Source organism: Sus scrofa, chromosome X, assembly GCF_054392235.1.
Source record: "Sus scrofa isolate SSC_HxYL_T2T_F1_AM1 chromosome X, Sscrofa_HxYL_maternal_Yorkshire_Landrace_v2.0, whole genome shotgun sequence".
Classification (NCBI taxonomy): Eukaryota; Metazoa; Chordata; class Mammalia; order Artiodactyla; family Suidae; genus Sus; species Sus scrofa.
In genome coordinates, this window is record NC_139401.1 from 39,874,494 (window position 1) to 39,896,011 (window position 21,518).

Genomic DNA, 21,518 nt, shown 5'->3' on the forward strand with positions numbered 1-21,518 from the left:
GGTCGAATCAGAGCTACAGCTGTCAGCCTACACCACAGCCAGAGCAACGCAGGATCTGAGCCTTGACTGCAACCTACACCACAGCTCATGGTGACGTTGGATCCTTAACTCACTGGGGGAGGCCAGGGATCAAATCTAATCCTCGTGGGTGCTAGTTGGATTCTTAACCCCGCTGAGCCATACACTCCCTGGAGTGTAGTTCTTTTATATAACATTCAACATCCTCATAAACATGTTCCTAATTGAGATTTTTAGCTTTTTTTGTGCCCCCCCCATGCAATCTCTTCTTTGGTTAAATTAAACAGTTAATGGCTCAACCTGGAGGTTTTCAACCTCTGTCACAGATTAGTTTTGCTACCTGAAAGAACCTCGCCATCTCTCATCCCTGCATACTGACACCAGCATCCATCTTTCAAGGTCATGGGCTGGGGCATCATTTACTGACCACAGATGATACACTGTCACTTCCCGTCTCATATCATAGGTTCAAAAAAGCCCCAATGTGAGAAGGGAGGATCCTGGTCAAATTAGTATGTCTAGCCTTCACATAACACTGAGTGTATGGATGAAGGAAGTAATTAACGTAATTAACTCCTCGTTAACTTCTGGGAAAATCTTAGGTAGGGGGTTGCCAGATTTAGCAAATCAAAATGCAGGACACCGAGGTATGTTTGACTTTCAGATAAACCACAAATACTTTTTTTTAGTATATGTCCCATGAAATATTCACGACACATTTATGCTAAAAAGTATTCGTGGTTCATCTGAAATTCAAACGTAAATGGGCGTCCTGTAGTTTATCTGGTACCCCCTATTTGGAGGGCAGAGTTTTCCCGGGGCTCCTAGCTTCCTCCCAGCAGGTGCTCAGCATCTGTGTGATTGTTAGAGCGAAACCCAAACCAGCCTTGCAGCTTCTACAGCTGCACTCGTAGCGGGGCGGAGCGACACGACCAAGACAGACACCCTGGTGGGAGACCGTTACCCGAGACACAGGTCCACACCTGGAAGGGAGCCCCACCCTGCGGGTTCTCGGGACCCTTCGCCAGGTTCTGTCATTCCCTTGTCCCCTACCACCCGCCCTACCCTCCAACTCGTGACCGGTCGTCACGGGCTGGGGGCGGGACTGTCCGGCTCCCCGACCGTTGCCTGCCATTGGCAGGGCCTTCCATCCATCACGTTGGGCTCCGCCCATCACGCTGACGTTTCCCAGGCTACGTCTCTCTCGCAGGCCGCGGCGTAGCTGGCGATTGGTGGAGAAGGCGGCAGGCCTCCCAGCGGAGGCGACGACGGGGAGGGCTCAAGGAGTCGGGGCGAGCTAGAGCTCGTCACCCCCTCGTGCTGTGGTGGTCGCTCGCGTTCCGCCGGCCCGTTCGTGTGTGTGTTGTCCTGCACAGCTGCGGCCGCCGCGGAACCATGGCTGTGCTCGTCGCCCTCTTGTCCTTGGTGGTGGCGGGTGAGGACCCGGGGGCGAGTGGGCGGGCGGAGCGCGTTCCAGGAGGCCCTGGGCCGCGGAGCCGGGGGGTCGGGGGCGGCCGCCGTGGGGCGGGTGCCGCAGTGCGGGCAGCCGGTAGCAGCCTCGCCCCAGCCGCCTCCCCCTCCGCTTTCTCTCCGGGCTGGCTTGTGGCGGCGCGGCCTGGCTGGCTGCCGGGGTCGGGCCGGACCGGGCCGGGCTGCGTGGGGGCACCTGAGCCGGCCTCCACCCTCCGCCTCTTCGAGGAAGGTGCGTCCGTCCGTCTTGTCCCGGCCTCTTCCGGCTCGGGAGGCGGATGGGAGGACGGGAATACATTTCTCAATCAGCTGTTGAACCGCAGCCCTCTGCGAAGAAGGGAAGGCAGATTTCTCAGCTGCCGTCAGCTGCTGCTTTTCCTTGCATTTTTCTGGCGTCTTCATTTCTAGCGGTTGTCATCAGTAATTGGTGAAATCCACCCCCTTCCGCCCCGCACATTTTCAGGATACGAAAGTTGGAGGTGGAGTAATTGCTTTTGTGTGATTATTTCTCAAGGAGAATTTAAAATACTTCTCGATAGTTTGCCATAGTTCCCAATTTTCAGGGTTTGGAAACTTAAGACATGAGTCACCTTTTTAGGGTCACATGTCAAATGGTCGCTTTCTCAGTGGAACCTAGGTTCCCCAGCATTCAGCAAGGGGAGTGCAAGTCAGCTCCTATTTGGCCTCTTACTGTGTACCATGTAATTCCTTTCAATTTTGCACCAGTCCTTAGAAGAGCGCATCATCCCCGTTTTACATAGTGGTCAAACCTGGGTAAATTACCCAGCAGCTCACAAGTAGTGAGCAGCAAAGCTGGAATTGAACCCAGATCAGCTGACGGCAAAGCGTGGGCCTTTCCCATTATGCCTGTTGTGGCACAGGTGTGAGAATGCGGGACTGAAGGGGGCTGGGACTGAGGGCACAGACCGTGGTGAGCCAGGCCCAGGTGAGAACAGTTGGGGATGGGGCTGCCCCCTCAGGGTGTTGATTTAAAACCTAGAGGTGGAGGGCAGTTCCCGACATGACTCAGTGGTTAACGAATCCAACTAGGAGCCATGAAGTTGCAGGTTTGATCCCTGGCCTCACTCTGGTTAAGGATCCGGCGTTGCCGTGAGCTGTGGTGTAGGTTGCAGACGCGGCTCGGATCCCGTGTTGCGTGGCTGTGGTGTAGGCCGGCAGCTGTAGCTCGGATTGGACCCCTAGCCTGGGAACCTCCATATGCTGCAGGTGCGGCCCTAGAAAATGCAAAGACACAAAAAAATAATCAAAAATAAAACCTAGAGGTTAAAAACTCTTGAGGAGGCCTGTGCCCCTGCTTCGTGAGGTGCTGGGACGCCCCACTTTGGGAATGGTGGTTTAATTCTGCCTGTAGGTACAGACCTTTGATGGTTTTGAAATCTGCAGGTCTTCTCCATCCCTGGAGGTGACCAGCGTTGGGTGTTAATGATAGTTACACTTATTTTCATGCCCCGGTAGTTTTAGGGTTGTTCTGTTCCTTTCGTCGCTGGCCATGGCAAGGCATTCTGATCTCTCTAGTAAATGGCTTTTGGAGAGTTTTAATTTTAAGTTTTTTAATTCAGTTTGTGGAATTTAAAGATCTTCCCTTGTGATTTAACTGAGCATCTTACTGAAATTCCATGTTTTAATTTCTGATTCGTATTATTTTGATTCCATGGGGTTTAGGGGGGTTTGTTTGGTTTTGGTCTGCGGCAAAAATAATTGCTTCTGGACATGGTTTGAACCTGCTTTCCTGACTAGAATAGTCTAGTTCATACAGACCAGGAATTTGATCCTGTCAGCTTCTGCCTTGCATGGTCTTGTCAGACAAGGTTAAATTACTATTTTCCACAATGACTAAATGTGACTTAATGGAAAACATCTTTAAGAGGTCTGACTTCTCTATTTGAGAAAATATATATAAGCTTTTTAAAATGGAAAACCAGAGAGAGACTAGGGGAAGGGAACTAGGCTTATGAATACCACATCATGAGGCGCATTTGAAAAAAATTCAGATGTTTAGCTTGGGAGGAAAGGCCCAGGGCAAACACGTGGAATCTGAAGGGCTATCATGTTGAAGAGGGATTCGATTTAGTCACTGATGCCTAGAGGTCAAAAGTGGGATCTGTCGGGAGTTCCCATTGTGGTTCGGCGGAAATGAACCCGAGTAGGACCCATGAGGATGTGAGTTCAATCCCTGGTCTTGCTCAGGGGGTTAAGGATCCGGCGTTGCCGTGAGTTGTGGTATAGACCAGCAGCTGTAGCTCCGATTTGACCCCTAGCCTGGGAACTTGCATATGCTGTACCTGCAGCCCTAAAAATTAAAAAAAAAAAAAAGGGTGGACTTGTTTATTTTTCACTTGTTGATTCCATCTACCGTTCCTAGATGACAGCACTGGATGGTGGGAGTTCCCAAAGGGAAGGACACTTAACCTCTAGCCCAAAGTGGGAAGGCTGGGAGAATGTCCCTCGGCAGGGTGCCTCGCAGGCAAAAGTGTGAAAGGTTGGGCTGGGAAGAAAAGGCATTTTCGACAGAACAGTAGGTATAAAAGCACACATGTGCGAAAGCAAAAGAGCAAATAGTTTAGCGAGGCTGGTACGTGTAGGGGTTAAATTGGGGAGATCCTGGAAGGAGGGTTGGTGAGGTCCCTTGGGTGTCACATTTTGGATTTTGTCTGAAAGACTCTGGGCATCCAGTGAAGGTGGTTGAGCTGAAGGGTGAACATACAGATCTGTAGTTTGAAGAGTTGATAGGAAGGCTGGATCTGAGAGTGACATGACAGGGGTTCTGGCAAGTGACAAGACAGCTGGTTCTGGCAAGCCTCGACAGAGCCTGGTGAGGGCCCTGGACATGGAGGGGACAGGACTCATGACATGAGGAAAGATAGACAGGAATTCCCTTTGGGGCACAGCGGAAACAAATCCTACTAGTATCCACGAGGGTGCAGGTTTGATCCCCCGCCTCACTCAGTGGGTTAAGGATCCCTTGTTGCTGTGAGCTGTGGTGTGGGTCACAGACGTGGCTCAGATCCCGTGTTCCTGTGGCTGTGGTGTAGGCCAGCAGCTGTAACTCTGATTTGATCCCTAGCCTGGGAACCTCCATATGCCAAGGGTGCGGCCCTAAAAAGCAAAAAAGAAAAGATAGAATTCAGTGGCTGATTAGCTGTGGTTCCGGGGAAGGATTTAAAGATGATTAATTCAAGCAGTTGGGTGAAAGGCGGTGCCATTCTTCGATACAGTGAATATAGGAGGAGTGTGTGGAAAATGGTGAATTCAGTTCTTTTTTTTTTTTTGGTCTTTTTAGGGCCTCACCCAAGGCATATAGAGTTTCCCAGGCTAGGGATTGAATCGGAGCTGTAGCTGCTGGCCTACACCACAGCCACAGCAACGCAGGATCCAAGCCTCGTCTTTGACTTAGACCACAGCTCATGGCAATGCTGGATCCTTAACCCACTGAGCGAGGCCAGGGATTGAATCTGCGTGCTCATGGATCCTGGTCAGATTCATTTCCGCTGAGCCACAGTGGGAACTCCCGTGAATTCAGTTCTGAACCTGAGTTTGAAGGACCCATGGGACTTGGAAGGAAATGCTCAGCAGACTGTAGGGTATATAGGTCTAAGGCTCAAGGGAAGTCTAGGCTGAAAATAAAAATCTGGGAGCCATCAGTGTGTTTTTGGTGTTTGCAGCCTTAGGGAGTAGATGGGCTCAGCCAGATGGACTCAGCCAGGGGGAGACAGAACAGAACAGGAAAGCAGGGAGGGTTAAGAATGGGCCTCTGGAGTTCCCTGGTGGCCTAGCGGGCAGTTAAGGATCCAGCGTTGTCACTGGTATAGTGTGAGTTGGACCCCTGCCCTGGGAACTTCTGCAGGCTGTGGGAATGGCCAAAAAAAGAAAGAAAGAAAGAAAAGGAATGGAGCCTCAGGTTTCCAAAGTGGATGAAGGCTGAACCGTGGGATCTTTTAGACTGGAGGAGGGACATCCCTGCCAGCATCCGGAGGGAGGGAGAGGAGATGCGGGCGGGCGGGCTCGTGATGGGGAGAGGAAGCAGGTAGTTGCAGGAATTGCCGTGCTTTCTTTTGAAGCTAGAGATGAGCTTATCCAGTAAGGCGGAGTTGGGAGAGACAAAATAGGAAGCTGAAAGAAGTCGAGAAGCCAACTTTTTAAACTATTTAGAGGATGAAAATGTTGGGACAGTGGAGATGACTGCTGGCAAACCTGGTGTTTCTAAGTTGAGGTGGCGTTCCCCTTCATAGGTTGTATTCAGGTAGAGGACAAGTGACTTTCTGTCAGGTATCCTAGAGATGCTTGCATCAGACAGCAGCATCTCGGTGGCGGAGTCCTTGATTGTAAAGTTTTCTCAAGCATTAAGGCTCCTGAAGGACTGTTGTGCAGGCGTGGAAGTTGAGGCAAAGGAATTTAGTAGAGCTTTGCTGGGGTGAAGTAAATAGGGCTACATCTCAAAATAGGGCAGTCTTTAAGTCCTCTTGTGGCACAGCAGGTTAAAGATCTGGTGTTGTCACTGCCGTGGTGTGGGTTCTATCCCTGGCCCAGGAATTGCCACATGCCATTGTGTGGCAAAAAAAAAGAAAAACAGGGCAATCTCCAGATCCAGATCTGGTTCTCTGAATATGTGTGCTGTTCGGAGAGGATGAGCCTCTTGTCGCCCCATTTTCCTTAGAGTTTGCGGTAACTGCTACTCCAGTGAACCAAGATGCTTACCGGTTACCGGGCCATTCCGTTCTGCTCATTTTTTGGGGTCTGCCTTTGGCTAGAACAGTTTGAAAATTCCTGCTATAGTGGCTGCGCTGAATTGAAACTCCTAACTCTTCATGTTGTATCAGCACCATCCTGAGGCCTTTTATTTACTGTCAACACTGCAACACCAAAACATTTACTGTTGCTTCCAATGTTATTCCTATACCTGTAAGTGGTACTTTGAACCTTGCTTAGGTCAAGATTGTAACAATGATGCTTTATTAAAATTTAATTTTCCCATCTTAGCCATGGCCAAGATTTGTTTTAGACTTGGTACTAATCTTTTCATAGGAACTCGAAAGCTTCCATTAGCTACTTGTCCTTGTGTAATCTAGACATCTTTGGGTTAATTCATGCTGGGTGAAAAGGCCAAAGATACCTCATCCTTAGCTTAGGAGGGCCCATAAAATAGTCTGTATTCTCTTTCTTCACCTCTTAATCCCAGGCCCCATACCCCTAGACTCGTTGACTTTATTATTATAGAATACCTTTTCTCAGCCTCTTGGTATTAGAAATATTTGGTATTGGAAATTCTGTGCTCTGGACTCTGTTTCTCAAATCTGAAGTGTTTTGCATTGTGACTGGTAATATGTACCCCCCCACCTGACAGTCCTCGTTTCACTAGCTTTGTCTGTGGGACATAAGGAAAGCTATGACCTATCCTAAGATAGACTAGACTAAGCTGCTAAAGTTTTTACAGTGATATACTAAGGAATTTTATAAATTTGCTTTTTTTTTTTTTTTTTTAGGGTCACACCCGAGGTATATGGAGGTCCCCAGGCTGGGGGTCCAATCAGAGTTACAGCTGCCAGCCACAGCCACGCCAGATCTGAGCTGCGTCTGCAACCTACACCACAGCTCACGGCAATGCCGGATCCTTGACCCACTGAGCAAGGCCAGGGATCGAACCAGCAACCTTATGGTTCCTAGTCTTATTCATTTCTGCTGCACCACAACGGGAATGCCTAAATTTGTATTTTGAAGAGAAGATCAATGGTAGAAATAATTTAGAGGGTTCAAGTTTCTTCCTTTCTAGTCTGTACCGGGGTTTTGTTGTTTGTTGTTTAAAATCTAGAGAAATGCTACTGGTTTCTAATTCTTGCCAAATTGCCACGTGCCCCTATTAAAGAGCCATCTGTAGGAAGGTATCTAGGTCATTAGGAGAATCCTGTTTGATGGCTATACCTTTTCTACAGCAGAATGTGTGGACTTACAGTCTTGCAGTGATACTTTGAAAAAGAATTTGTTGTTGTTTAGGATTCAGCGTTTTGTCCAATCGAAATTTAGTATGCCAAGTCAGTGGCGAATGGGAAATTATGTATCATATTTAATAATTTTCAATGTGGGTGCAAAAGATTTATGATGCTGATCATTCTCTAATCTGTTTTCTTTTCAGGTGTCTTAGGGAATGAGTTTAGCATATTAAGATCACCAGGGTCTGTTGTTTTCCGGGATGGAAATTGGCCTATACCAGGAGAGCGAATCCCAGACGTGGCTGCATTATCCATGGGCTTCTCTGTCAAAGAAGTATGTGTATTTTTCAAAAATATTTGGAGCTGATTCCGAATGCATTTTTGTTGATTTCTGCCCAAGAAAGCAACGGGCAAACATAGATTCAGATTACAGAAGTAAAAAAGCTAATTTGTAGTCAGGGAGATTTTGGATAAGTTTTCCAAGCTTGGTTATGAAAACAAATCATTATAAAACATTAACCATGTAATCATTTATTCATAGTAGTGACACTGTGTGTGTAAGAGAATGCATCTGTCCTATTGTTAATAGGTTGTACAGTTTTATTGGTTTTTTTTCCAGTATGCATGATAGATTTGTGTCTTAGTTCAGGCTGCTATTACAAAGTATTCGAGACCGGGTGCTTTATAAACAACAGACATTTATTTCTCACAGTCCTTGGGGCTGGAATTCCAAGAGCAAAGTGCCAGCTTGGTAGGGTTCCGGTGGAGGCCCTCTCCGGGTTGCAGGCTGCCAACTTCTTGCTGTACCCTCGCAGGTGGAGAGAGCCTGAGAGAGCCCTCTGGAGTCCCCTTTATAAGGGCTCTGTTCCCATCCCTAAGGCCCCTCTCCTAATACCATCATGTTGTGGGGGTGGGGGTATAATTTCAACATAGGAGTTTTCAGGGGACACAAACATGCAGTTCATTACAGTTTGTTATGAATGATAAAATGTATATGCATCTTACCTGAGTTTAGGGAAAGGGTGTGGTCAGCAGCTGTGGGATAGCTTAGGACCTTGGTTTCCCACAATTCAGCCGTAAACTGTTGGCGGTAGGGAGTTGTTCTGGCTCAGTGGTAACGAACCCGACTAGTATCCAAGAGGATGTGGGTTCGATCCCTGGTCTTGCTCAGTGGGTGAAGGATCTGGCGTTGCCTTGAGCTGTGGTATGTATAGGTTGCAGACACGGCTCGTTTCCTGCGTTGCTGTGGTGTAAGCCAGCAGCTACAGCTCTGATTCGACCCCTGGCCTGGGAACCTCCATATGCCACAGCTGCAGCCCTAAAAAGCAAAAAAAAAAAAAGAAGAAAAAAACCTGTAGTAACTGGCTGCTTACATGATTATAGACCAGTCAGCATGAGAGACCTTGAAGCTCAGAGCTGGAAGAAAGGAGACGGGGTTTGTTCTGTCTTCCTATCTCCTCCCACGTTAAAGTTCGGTGCTTTTGAGGGGGTTTCTAGATATCATCAGTCACTCAAAAGAACATTCTTCCTAGGTCCTGAGTGCCCTTGAAGCCAGAAGCAATGCCTGGGAACTGCTTCTCTGCTGGGCCTTTGGGTGGAGCCCCTGAGCTCCTTGCCTGAACCTGACCAACTGTTTACATTAAGGATGAAATTTGTACCTGGTTCTTGACCAACTTAAATTTGACTACAACTGGCGGTCAGAAATAATTATTAATAAACTGCTATGAGTTACTTTCAGCAAGAATTTTGTTCTCCTCATAAAGAGCCTAATCTAAAGAGAATGTTTCTATTTTTTTTGTCTTTTTTTTTTTTTTTTTTTTAGGGCTGCACCCACAGCATATGGAGGTTCCCAGGCTAGGGGTCCAATCGGAGCTATGGCTACCGGCCTGCACCACAGCCACAGCCACACCAGATCTAAGCCACATCTGCGACCTACACCACAGCTCACGGCAACGCCGGATCCTTAACCCCCTGAGCGAGGCCAGGGATCGAACCCACAACCTCATGGTTCCTAGTCGGATTCGTTTCCGCTGCGCCATGACAGGAACTCCTGAAGAGAATGTTTTAATGTCAGTCTTGCTGTGTCACTGTGAAGGAGAAAAGCGGTGCTGTAGATAAGGGCAAAGAATGATGCGAGGGAAGAAAATGTCCATGGAGAAGGGAATGTTTTATAATCTGGAATTTGAAAAGTATCTACATTTTGTTTACTTGTCTGCTTTTTTTTTTCCCATAGAAGGTTTGAGATGATTTATTAGACTTTATTGTTTCAAGTTTATAGAAGCTTAATAAGAAAATAAAGGTAGAAATCAGCATCCTCAATTAGGAGGTTGCAGCTCCTGCCTTAAATGAGACGTTTGCTGTCCCTGTGGGTTTTCAGTGTCATCCCAGACCCCTTAATGCTGCTTGGTAGGTGTTATTGGGGAAGTGGTTTCCTGAGTTGACAATTAAGCACAGTTTCATGCTTTTCAACCTGTAGGACCTTTCTTGGCCGGGCCTTGCAGTGGGTAACCTGTTCCACCGTCCTCGGGCTACCGTGATGGTGATGGTGAAGGGAGTGGACAAGCTCGCTCTACCCCCAGGCAGCGTCATTTCATACCCTTTGGAGAATGTGAGTATTTGTTCTAAAGGATTAAAGGGATGCATTTAAAATTGTGTCTTGTCAGCTGTCATTATGGATCATGTTCTAAAGCATACTTTTTGTCTTTTTTTTATGCACTGATAAGTAAAATACAATTTTTTTTTTGATTATGTGATGGTTGTAAAGGTATTGAGACTTGGCTGTTTCCTCTGGCTGAGCATACTTTCTGAGGTAAGAGGTAGAGAAAATGCCCTACTCAGAATGGTCAGAGGCTTGAAAAAGAGAAATCAGTTGAAGGGTATACCCTGCTAACATTTTCTTAGGCATTATTTCATCACTTTTCTTAGGCATTATTTCATCACTTTGCTTTCAGAATTTTATCCTTTTTGTGCAAGAAGGAGACTGGAGGCCATTTTGCTGGCTCACTTATTTCTTCACTGGCCTTTGAGGCAGTAAGGCTGACTGAGCTGTTGTGAGAGGCCCTCCTTCCACTGTAGGCGGATAGAAAGACATCTTCACATGTACCACTAAACTTGAAAGCAGGGAGGGGGGACACACAGGTGGCAGATATGAATAGAAGATTGAAATCCACAGTGGTGAGCAGGAGCCGAAGGTGAAATTGTGTTCCCTGCAGGAAAGCAGGGGCTCTCAATGCTGTTTTGTTCTTGAAAGGAGGACTGTCAAAACCTCAGCTGTCCCTGGGCTACCTTAGAGGAGCTGGGTGGCCACCCCTGGTTGTGGGACCCAAAGAGGCCTCTAAGAGAAGTTGTAACTCTGGGCTTGTGCTGTGCAGCATCTGGTGCTCCAGATTCACACAGCCCACCCCACACAGACACTTCCACAGCCCAGGGCTCCTTTGCTAAAGAAAAGAATTGAAGAGGAACTGAGTTTACCAAACACTTGAAGGAAAAAAAATGCCACAAGAAAGTCATCAGGCGCAATAGACAGAATTCATCCCCCTAGAACTACAGATAATAATCCAGTCTCTAAAAGAAATGTGAAAATACATATATTAAAGTTGTGAAAGAGTTAAAAGGGAGGGATAGGAACTACAGGCAGTTAAAAGAGTTTTTGATATGTTGGTGCTTTCATTGATACTCACTTGAATATTTTGTAATTTATATTGATTTCTTTAACCCATGAGTTATTTAGAAATGTTGTAACATATGGGTTCTTGCAAAATTTTTGATTTTTCAGCTTCTCATTTCATTGCATTGTAAGACTGGTCTGTATGATGCTAATTTTGGGGTGGGGGATTTCTTCAGCCTTCCCTGTGGTCTAGTATGGATTATCTCCAAGCAACAAGACATGCTTCCAGAAAATGGCCATGTACTAGGCCACAAGGCAAGTCTCAACAGATAATGAAGAATCAATATCATATAAACTACCCTCTTTGACCACAATGCAGTTAAATCTGAAAACAGTAACAAAATGATACCTTAAAAATGTTTGGAAATGGTAGCAGCAAACACAAGATATGACTTCTCAGGTTTAGGGCACACTGAGGCAAGCTACAGCCAAATCAGCACCCAAATATAGTGACTGAAGAACCACCAAGGAAACTGAAAATCTTCTCAGAGAGAAAAGACACTGTCATGCAAAGCACTGACAGTAAAATGCTAGCAGACTTCTCATCATTGCTATTAGGAACCAGAAGAGCAAGAAAGGAAAAGCAGTAACTGTATAGTATGAAACGAGGCCGAGAATGTTGTCGAAGTAAGTAGTCCTGATGAAATGACAGAGCGCCAGTGGGAAGTACTCTATAACGACTGAGAGGGTGGAGAGAGAGAACACGGAGAACATGTAAGGGGCTGGGGCTGTGGTTGGTGAGGCAGGAGAGCTAAATCCTCATTTTCTACCACAGGCAGTAAATAGATAATACCTAAAATTGAAAAATCAAGATGTACTAGCAACACATTATTAAGAGATGGTGGTAAAAAGAAAAGGAACGAAGGATTTGAAAGGGAGCACGAGAAGCTACTTAAGTAGGTACTAAGGATGTGGTGTTCAGCAGGATGACCAGCTAGCACTGATACATAGCAAAGCTGTTGAGAATAAATTTTAAGTTCTCATCACAAGGAAAAAATGTTGCTTTCTCTTTGTACTGTATACGTATGTGATGACGGATGGGCACTAAACTGTTTGCGGTCATCACTATACTGTTTGCAGTATATGTAAGCCAGGCCACTGTGTCATCCTCCTGAAAGTTAGGCGGTGGTGTATGTCAGTTGTAGCTCAGTAAAACTGAGAAGGTTACCTTGAAGTGGTGGGGCAAAGATGGGGGAGGAAAGAAGTGAGTATCTCGGAGGACCAGGAAATGGAGGGAGGGGCAAACCTAATGTAAAAGATGGGAAAGTAATGAGCTAATTTGGAGTAATTCCTTCCATTTCAGAGTAAATGGAAGGAAGGGAACAATAAAAAGGAAAGGCGTATCAAAATTTTTTAGTCTTCAAAAAGATGATGAAGTAGTTTGTTGTGTGATTTTTGTGAAAATCATTGTTGAAGATCCCTTTTCAAAAAGTAGACAGGGAGTTCCCATTGTGGCGTGGAGGAAACGAATCCGACTAGTGTCCATGAGGATGCAGGTTCGATCCCTGGCCTTGTTCAGTGGGTCAAGGATCTGGCATTGCCATGAGCTGTGGTGTAGGTCACAGATGCAGCTTGGATCCCACGTTGCTGTGGCTGTGGTGTAGTCTGCAGCTACAGCTCCAATTCGACCCCTAGCCTGGGAACTGCCATATGCAGGTGCAGCCCTAAAAAGCAAAAAATAAATAAATAAAATTAAAAAGTAAATAAAAAATCCAAAATGCCATTAAGATTTTCATTAGTTTACAATCCAAAACTAAACTTATTTTTTTCTGTTTTGGCTGCCCTGCAGCACATGGAGTTCTTGGGCCAAGGACCAAATCTGAGCCACAGTTGCAACCTAAGCCACAGCTGTGGCAATGGATCCTTAACCCACTGTGCCGGGCTGGGGATCAAACCTGCGTCCCAGAGTGCCCAAGTCACTGCCGATCTCATTGCACCACAGCAGGAACTCCCAAAACTAAACCGTTTTGTTTTTTTTTTAAGGGCTGCACCCTCGGCATATATATGTGGAGGTTCCCAGGCTAGTGGCTGAATTGGAGCTGCAGCTGCTGGCCTATACCATAGCCACAGCGACACCGGATCCTTAACCTATTCGAAGCCTCGTCCTCATGGATATTAGTTGGGTTTGTTAGGCTGAGCCACAATGGAAACTCCACACACTTTAAAACAGACTACCCTCATTGTACATGAACAGAAGCTGAGAAAAGAGATTATGTTATTACTTGACACTGATTGACTTGGTTCTGTACTTTTGCTGGCAGTAGGTGATAATACAAGGCTCCAAGGGAAAAATCCACCAAAAAAAAAAAAATGCCTTAGGTTTCCACTTGACAGAGATTAGCTCAGTCATCTATTTGATTAGCTAGCTGTTTTCATTACAATTTCAAGTCCTATAGATACAAAATTTCCATTCTCTCCAGGACAAATGTGTGTATCCTGTGTATCCTTATAATGTAGTTGAAGAAAACAATCATGGGATTTTAATTAAGCATGAGCTTTTCCTTTTTGAATTTAGCAGGCTCTAATTTTTTCTTCTCCTTTGCAGTTTGATGCTCACCACATTCAATAGCTTCTCCAGTTCGATTGCTAGGGACGTGTTACCTTTCATCCTCAGCTTTGCTGCCATGAGTGCCACTGAGGTGAAATGAGGGAGGCTGGAGAGTGTGTTACACGTTCTCACATTCCCTTCAAAGCGAAAGGAAGTGAGCTGTGTGATTGCAAAAGGAGAGTGCTTGTGGCTGACTCAGGAAGCTTTTGCAAGGTTGAACTCTTCCCCTTCTTCACTTACTCATTAACTTATTTTAAGACAATCTGGGGAAGAGTTAATATGCATCTTGAGTAAGAGAAAAAAATGATTTCACTTCATATATATTAATCACATTTATTTCTGCCTGACCCGAACTAACTTGCTCTTACACAAACGTGGACCTTTTATTTTTATTTATTTTGTCCGCACCTGCAGCATGTGTAAGTTCCCTGGCCAGGGATCAAATCTGAGCCGCAGTTGCAACCTAGGCCGCAGCTGTGGCAATGCTGGCTCCTTAATCCACTGTGCTGGCCTGGGGATTGAACCTGCCCTGCCAGGTCCTTAACCTGCTTGTTTGGATAAGTAATATTGAGAATAAAATAACTTTTGAGGGGAAAAACTACCATAATCTATTTTAAAAATGTGGAGCAAAAACAGGTCTATGGGAATAGAAGTCAGAATTTTGGTTACCCTTGGGGTGGAGGGGAGTGGGTAGAGAGGCTTGTAGGGTGCTGATAGTGTTCTCTCTCTGTCTGGTTGGATTATATGAGCATATCCATTTGTAAATATTCCTTGAGCTGTTAACTCCAAGATTTGTGCACCCTATTTTATATATATATATATATATATCTCACTTTAATGAAAAATTCATGGGAAAAAGTATATTTTATCAATATTGGCTATTTCAGTTTATTAGCATCATGTGATCCCAAGATAAAATTTTTTGTTGTTTTATTATTTTTTTAAATGATTTTTATTTTTTCCATCATAGCTGGTTTACAGTGTTCTGTCAGTTTTCTGCTGTTCAGCAAGGTGACCCAGTCACACGTACATACATACATTCTTTTTCTCACATTGTCATGCTCCATCAGAAGTGCCTAGATACAGTGGCCAGTGCTATACGGCAGGATCTCACTGCTTATCCATTCCAAAGGCAGTAGTTTGCACCAAGATAAATTTCACATTCATAATCTTTTGACATGCTATATGCCATACCTAAGAGTCTTAAGTTTACCTGAAGACCAAACCCCACATCTTATTTAACATTTTTAAATTTTAGAAATGAAAAATGAGGTCTGTCCTTCAGTTAGATTTAGTTCTTCGAATTCCTCTTTCTCTTAAGTGCAAGTTATTAATAATTACGGACTATACATTCACTGTGGCACATTTAATCAATATCGAAGCCTAATGTATTGTTGCCTAAAATGCCTGAGTGACCCCCAGAAAGTAATGGCTTGTGCAAGATAGTGTTCTGTCCTTCACTTTGCAAGTTATTTTCCATTTAGGCACATTGGGAGACACCAACTCAGACTCACTGGCCCATTAGGGGGCTGTTGAACCTTCTGTGGCCTCAAAAGGACTCTTTGTGTTTGGATATGATTTGGATCTTCTTAATCGCCATAGAAAATGCTAGTAGTTTTTTTTTTTTTTAAGGCCCCCTTTTAAATACTATCCAAATGATTTTTCTTCCCACTTTGTTTGATAATAAATAAAGTCTTACTCTTAAATTTCAGGCAGTTCCTTTTAGTCTTGACAGCGTTGCAAATTCCATTCACTCCTTATTTTCTGAAGAAACTCCTGTGGTTTTGCAGTTGGCACCCAGTGAGGAAGTAAGTGTGATGCAGTTTTTATTTTAAATGCTTTAAAAAAAATAAGCTTTCATTACTTAAGGAAAATTTAAAACTAACTATGAAAAATGCTGACAGACCTCTGTATAATTGGAATTAATCTGTAGAATGTAACAAAATTTTGGACTCTTCTTACAGAGAGTGTACATGGTGGGAAAGGCAAACTCGGTTTTTGAAGATCTTTCAGTAACACTTAGACAACTCCGCAGTCGACTGTTTCAAGAAAACTCTATTCTCAGTTTACTTCCCCTCAATTCTCTGAGTAGGAACAATGAAGTAAGTAGTGCAGTTATTGGATAAATAAATGAATGTCCTTACTAATTTCCTATTTCTTATGCTCCTGACCTTAGAGCAAACTTGAAATTTTAAAAAATGAAAAGTTTTACAGGTTTATTCCTGGAGTAGATTCTTCTTTAGTGTGATTTTTTTTTTTTTTTTTTTTTTTTGTCTTTTTGGGGCCACACCCACGGCATAGGAGGTTTCCAGGCTAGGGGTCAAATTGGAGCTATAGCTGCCTGCCACAGCCACAGCAGCTCAGGATCTGAGCCTCTTCTTTGACCTACACCACAGCTCATGGCAATGCTGGATCCTTACCCCACTGCTCGAGGCCAGGGATCGAACCTGTGTGCTCATGGATGCAAGTCAGATTTGTTTCTGCTGAGCCACCGTGGGAACTCCAGTGTGATTGTTTTTTGTTTTTTTTAAATGAATCTCATGAAAAAAGTGACTCTTTTTGTGAGCTGAGCTGCAGTAAATAGTATTAAATTCTAGTGCAAGGGTTACCAACATTTAATCTTGACAGGCCAGAAATCACAGAAACTACTTGGAAGTTGGCAGAACTGTGTCACTCCGGTAATGTGGGGAGCCATTATTCACTGCCACTTCTGATGTGTTGCCTCATTTTTCTAATTCATTCTCGGCAGTAGAGTGGCAGGAGCCACCCTTACTTTTGACTCCTGTATGTCAGTGTCACCACCTGTTCATGTACCCTCTTACCCACAGGGCATGCCACCTTTGTGGTAGCCTCCCTTCTTCACCTGCTCTGGATGACCTGGGCCACCGATTTTTATTCTTCAAGGGATGTGAACAAACTAGGCTATAGGCAGGACCTTGTTGCAGTGCACCAGAATATTCTGATATCCCGAGGGGAAAACCACCTCAGAGTTGGATGCTTTATGAAAAATAAAGCTGTTGAGTCGTAGTTGATGTGCTGGAGAGTGACCATCACCTTTTTTGTCAGGAAATAATGTTTTATAAGCATCTTCAACTGAAATGAACCTAGCGAATGGAAGACAGTTGTTGCATAAATTCGCTCGTGTGCTAATTAATGTTGGTGATATCCTGTGCCTTACTTAGTAAATGGCAAGTATAGATCTTGAACGGGTATTTAAAATAATGCTCATTTTTTTCTGCTCCCTGCAGGTCGACCTGCTCTTTCTTTCTGAACTGCAGGTGCTACATGATATTTCAAGTTTGGTATGTAGGCTACTCTCATTTTTCAGTTCCATTTATTTTGGTTTCAAAAGACACTCCTAGAGAATCCTTGAATGGTAGTATCCCTAGATTTTTAATTCCATGAAAGCTGAGCAGTTAGGGTGGTGGTGGGAGTTTTGAACTTATCTCATGTTAGCAGTCACATTACTTTGCATTTCTGCTTTTAGGAGGGATAGTATATCCTCTAAGAACACAGGTCTGGGAGTAAGGCCACCCTGGTTGATTTCTTGTCAGGCGTTAGGACTTAAATTCTTGTATCTTTTATCTTTGGGTCTAAAGTAGGAATAACAGTTTGGACTAATAGTGCTGTCATCCAAGTCAGAAAGAGAATAAATATGCCTGTAGTGTATTATTATTTTCTTTGTGACTAATTAATATTTTATTGGAGTATAGTTGATGTACAGTGTTGTATCAGCTTCAGGTACACAGCAAAGTGAATTGCTTATACCTGTATATATACAGCCATTCTTTTTTCCTCATAGAGGTTATTACAAACTATTGAGTTGATTTCCCTGAGCTGTACAGGAGGTTCTTGTTAACCATCTCTTTTATAAGTGGCCTGTATATGTTATTCCCATCTTCCCAATTCCTACCTCCCCTCACGGTTTCCTCTGTGGTAACCATAAGATTGCTTTGGAAATCTGTGAGTTTCTGTTTTATTTTTTTGTCTTTTTGCCATTTCTTGGGCCACTCCCGTGGCATATGGAGGTTCCCAGGCTAGGGGTCTAATCAGAGCTGTAGCCACTGGCCTACACCACAGCCACAGCAACACGGGATCCGAGCCGCGTCTGCAACCTACACCACAGCTCACGGCAACACCGGATCCTTAACCCACTGAGCAAGGCCAGGGATCGAACCTGCAACCTCATGGTTCCTAGTCAGATTTGTTAACCACTGAGCCACAACAGGAACGCTGAGTTTCTGTTTTATAAATGAGTTCTTTTGTATCATTTGTTAGAGTCCATATATAAGTGATATCATATGATACTTGTCTTTGACATACTTCACTCAGTATAATAATCTCTAGGTCCATCCACGTTGCTGCAAAATGGCATTATTTCATTCTTTTTTTGACTGAATAATATTCCCCATATATATATGTACCACGTCTTTATCCATTCCTCTGTCGATGGACTTTTAAGTTGCTTCCACATCTTTGCTTTTGTAAATAATGCTGCAGTAAACATTGGGGTATCTTTTCAAATTACAGTTTTCTCCAGGTTATATGCCCAGGAGTGGGATTGCTGGATCACATGGTAGTTCCGTACCGTCCTCCATAGAGGTTGTACTAATTTACATTCCCACTAACACTGTAGGAGGGTTCCCTTTTCTCCACACCCCCTCCAGCATTTATTGTTTGTAGACTTTCTGATGATGGCCATTCTGACTAGAGTGAGGTGATCCCTCATTGTAGTTGTGCTTTGCATTTCTCTAATAATTAGTGTTGTTCAGCATCTTTTAATGTGTTCTTTGGCCATCTGTCTGTCTGCTTTAGAGAAACGTCTATTTAGATCTTCTGCCGATTTTTTGAATGGGTTGGGTTTTTTGATATAAAACTGCATGAGATGTTTGTATATTTAGGAGATTAATCCCTTGTCAGTTGCTTCATTTGCAAAGATTTTCTCCCATTGTGTGGGTTGTCTTTTTTTTTTTCTTAATGGTTTCCTTTGCTGTGCAAAAGCTTTTTAGTTTAATTAGGTCCCATTGGTTTATTTTTGTTTTTATTTTCATTCCTCTAGGAGGTGGATCAAACAAGATATTGCTGCTCTGTGTCAAAGAGCATTCTGCCTATGTTTTCCTCCAGGATTTTTGTAGTATCCAGTCTTATATTTAGGTCTTTAATCCATTTTCAGTTTACTTTTGTGTATGGTGTTAGAGCATGTTTGAAGTTCATTCTTTTACATGGAGCTTTGCAGTTTCCCCAGCACCACTTATTGAAGAGACTCTCTTTCCTCCATTGGGTGTTCTTGCCTTTGTCATAGATCAGTTAACCAGAGGGGCTTGAGTTACTTCTGGGCTTTCTGTCCTGTTCCACTGATCTATATTTCTGTTTTTGTGCCAGAACCATACTGTTTTGATGACTGTAGCTTTGTAGTATAGTGTGAAGTCAGGGAGCCTGATTCCTCCAGTTCTGTTTTTCTTTTTCAAGATTACTTTACTTATGTGGGGTCTTTTGTGTTTCCATACAAACTTTAAAATATTTTGTTCTAGTTTTGTGAAGAATGTCATTCATTGGTAACTTGATAGGAATTTCACTGAATCTGTAGATTGCCTTGGGTAGTATCATTATCTTGACAATATTGATTCTTCCAGTCCAAGAGCATGGTATATCTTTCCATCTGTTTATGTCATCTTTGATTCCTTTCATCAGTGACTTAGTTTTTAGAGTACAGGTCTTTTGACTCTTTAGGTAGGTTTATTCCTAGGTATTTCATTCTTTTTGATGTGATGGTAAATGGAAAACAACCCTGTTCTTTCTGATCTTTCACGGTTAGTATACAGAAATGCAAGAGATTTCTGTGTATTAATTTTGTGTCCTGCAGCTTTACTGATGATGAGCTCTAACGGTTTTCTAGTAGCGCCCTTGGGATTTTCTATGCATAGTATCATGTCGTCTGCAAATAGTGACAGTTTTACTTCTTTTCCAACCTGAATTCCTTTTATTTCTTTTTGTTCTCTGATTGCCATGGCCAGGACTTCCAAAACTATGGTGAATAACAGTGATGGGAGTGGACATCCTTGTCTTGTTCCTGATCTTAGCAGAAATGCTTTTAGCTTGTCACCATTGAGATGATGTTAGCTGTGGGTTTGTCATACACAGCTTTTGTTATGTTGAGGTAGGTTTCCTCTAGGCCACTTTCTGGAGAGTTTTCATAAATGGGTGCTGAATTTTGTCAGAAGCTTTTTCTGCATCTACTGAGATGATCACTTGGTTTTTATTCTTCAGTTTGTTGATGAGGTGAATCACAGTGGCGGATGTTGAAGTATCCCTGTATCCTTGAGATAAATCTCACTTGATCATGGTACATGGTCCTTTTAATCTGTTGTTGGATTCGGTTTGCTAATAATATTTTAAGATTTTTGCATCTATGTTCATCAGTGATACTGGCCTGTAATTTCCTTCCTCATTCCTCCCTCCCTCCCTCCCTCTCTCTCTTTCTTTCTCTCTCTCTTTTTTTTTTTTCTCGTATTTTTAGGGCTGCACTTGTGGCATATGGAAGTTCCCTGTTTAGGGGTCGAATCAGAGCTGTAGCTGCGGGCCTACACCACAGCCACAGCAATGCAGGATCCAAGCCGCATCTGTGACTTACACCACAGCTCATGGTAATACTGGATCCTTACAGTGATCAAGGCCAGGGATTGAACCCACATCCTCATGGATGCTAGCCAGGTTCATTACTGCTGAGCCCCAATGGGAACTCTGCATGTAATTTTCTTTTGGTGTGGTATCTTTGCTTGGTTTTGGTATCAAGGTGATGGTGGCTTCATAGAATGAGCTAGAGAGTATTACTTCCTCTGCAACTTTTTGGAAGAGTTTCAGAAAAATAGGTGTTAAATCTTCTCTGAGTGTTTGATAGAATTCTCCTGTGAAGCCATCTGGCCCTGGACTTTGTCTTTTGGAAGTTTTTAAATCACAGTTTCAATTTCAGTACTTGTGATTGGTCTATTCATATTTTCTATTTCTTCCTGGTTCAGACTTAGAAAGTTGTTACTTTGTAAGAATTTGTCCATTTCTTCTAGGTTATCTATTTTATTGGTATATAGTTGCTTGTAGTATAGTTGCATATAGTTCCTTTGTATTTCTGTCGTGTCGCTTGTAACTTACGCTTTTGCATTTCTGTCGCTTGTAACTTACGCTTTTGCATTTCTAATTTCATTGATCCGAGCCCTCTCCCTTTTTGTCTTGATGAGTCTGGCTAAGGTTTATTAACTTTGTTGACCTTTTGAAGAGCCAACTTTTGGTTTCATTGATCTTCTCTATTGTTTTCTCTGTCTCTTGTTTATTTTTAAAGTCTGTGTTGTCTGATTGTGAATATTGCTACTCCAGCTTCTTTTTGATTTCCATTTACATGAAATGCCTTCCCCCATCCCCTCTGTAAGTCTCCATGTGTCCTTAGGTCTGAAGTGGGTCTTGTGTAAACAGCATACACATGGTTCTTTTTTTTTTTTTTGGTCTTTTCTAGGGCCACACCTGCAGCATATGGAGGTTCCCAGGCTAGGGGTCTAATTGGAGTTGTAGCTGTCAGCCTACACCACAGCAACGTGGGATCTGAGCCACATCTGCGACCTACACCACGGGTAATGGCAACACCATCCTTAACCCACTGAGCGAGGCCAGGGATCAAACTCGAAACCTCATGGTTCCTAGTCGGATTTGTTAACCACTGAACCACGACGGAAACTCCCATGGGTCTTGTTTTTGTATCCATTCAGCCAGTCTGTGTCTTTTGGTTGGAGCATTTAATCCATTTACTACATTCAGTGTAATTATGAATAGTACACACTTACTGCCGTTTTGTTGTTGATGTTGGACTTTTTTCTTCCCTTCC

The 21,518-nt window shown here is 43.8% G+C and overlaps 1 protein-coding gene across 1 annotated transcript in view; it reads left to right on the forward strand.

Moving 5' to 3' along the window:
• Positions 1–1,290: 1,290 nt before the first annotated feature.
• The window catches only part of ATP6AP2 (ATPase H+ transporting accessory protein 2), a 29,060-nt gene continuing 8,832 nt past the window's right edge, over positions 1,291–21,518 (forward strand). Inside the window, exons 1-6 of the mRNA XM_003135022.5 lie at positions 1,291–1,453; positions 7,637–7,767; positions 9,910–10,041; positions 15,361–15,456; positions 15,613–15,750; positions 16,897–16,950. Coding sequence (XP_003135070.1) covers positions 1,414–1,453; positions 7,637–7,767; positions 9,910–10,041; positions 15,361–15,456; positions 15,613–15,750; positions 16,897–16,950 — 591 coding nt within the window. The 5' untranslated portion in view covers positions 1,291–1,413. The remainder of the gene's footprint in view (positions 1,454–7,636; positions 7,768–9,909; positions 10,042–15,360; positions 15,457–15,612; positions 15,751–16,896; positions 16,951–21,518) is intronic.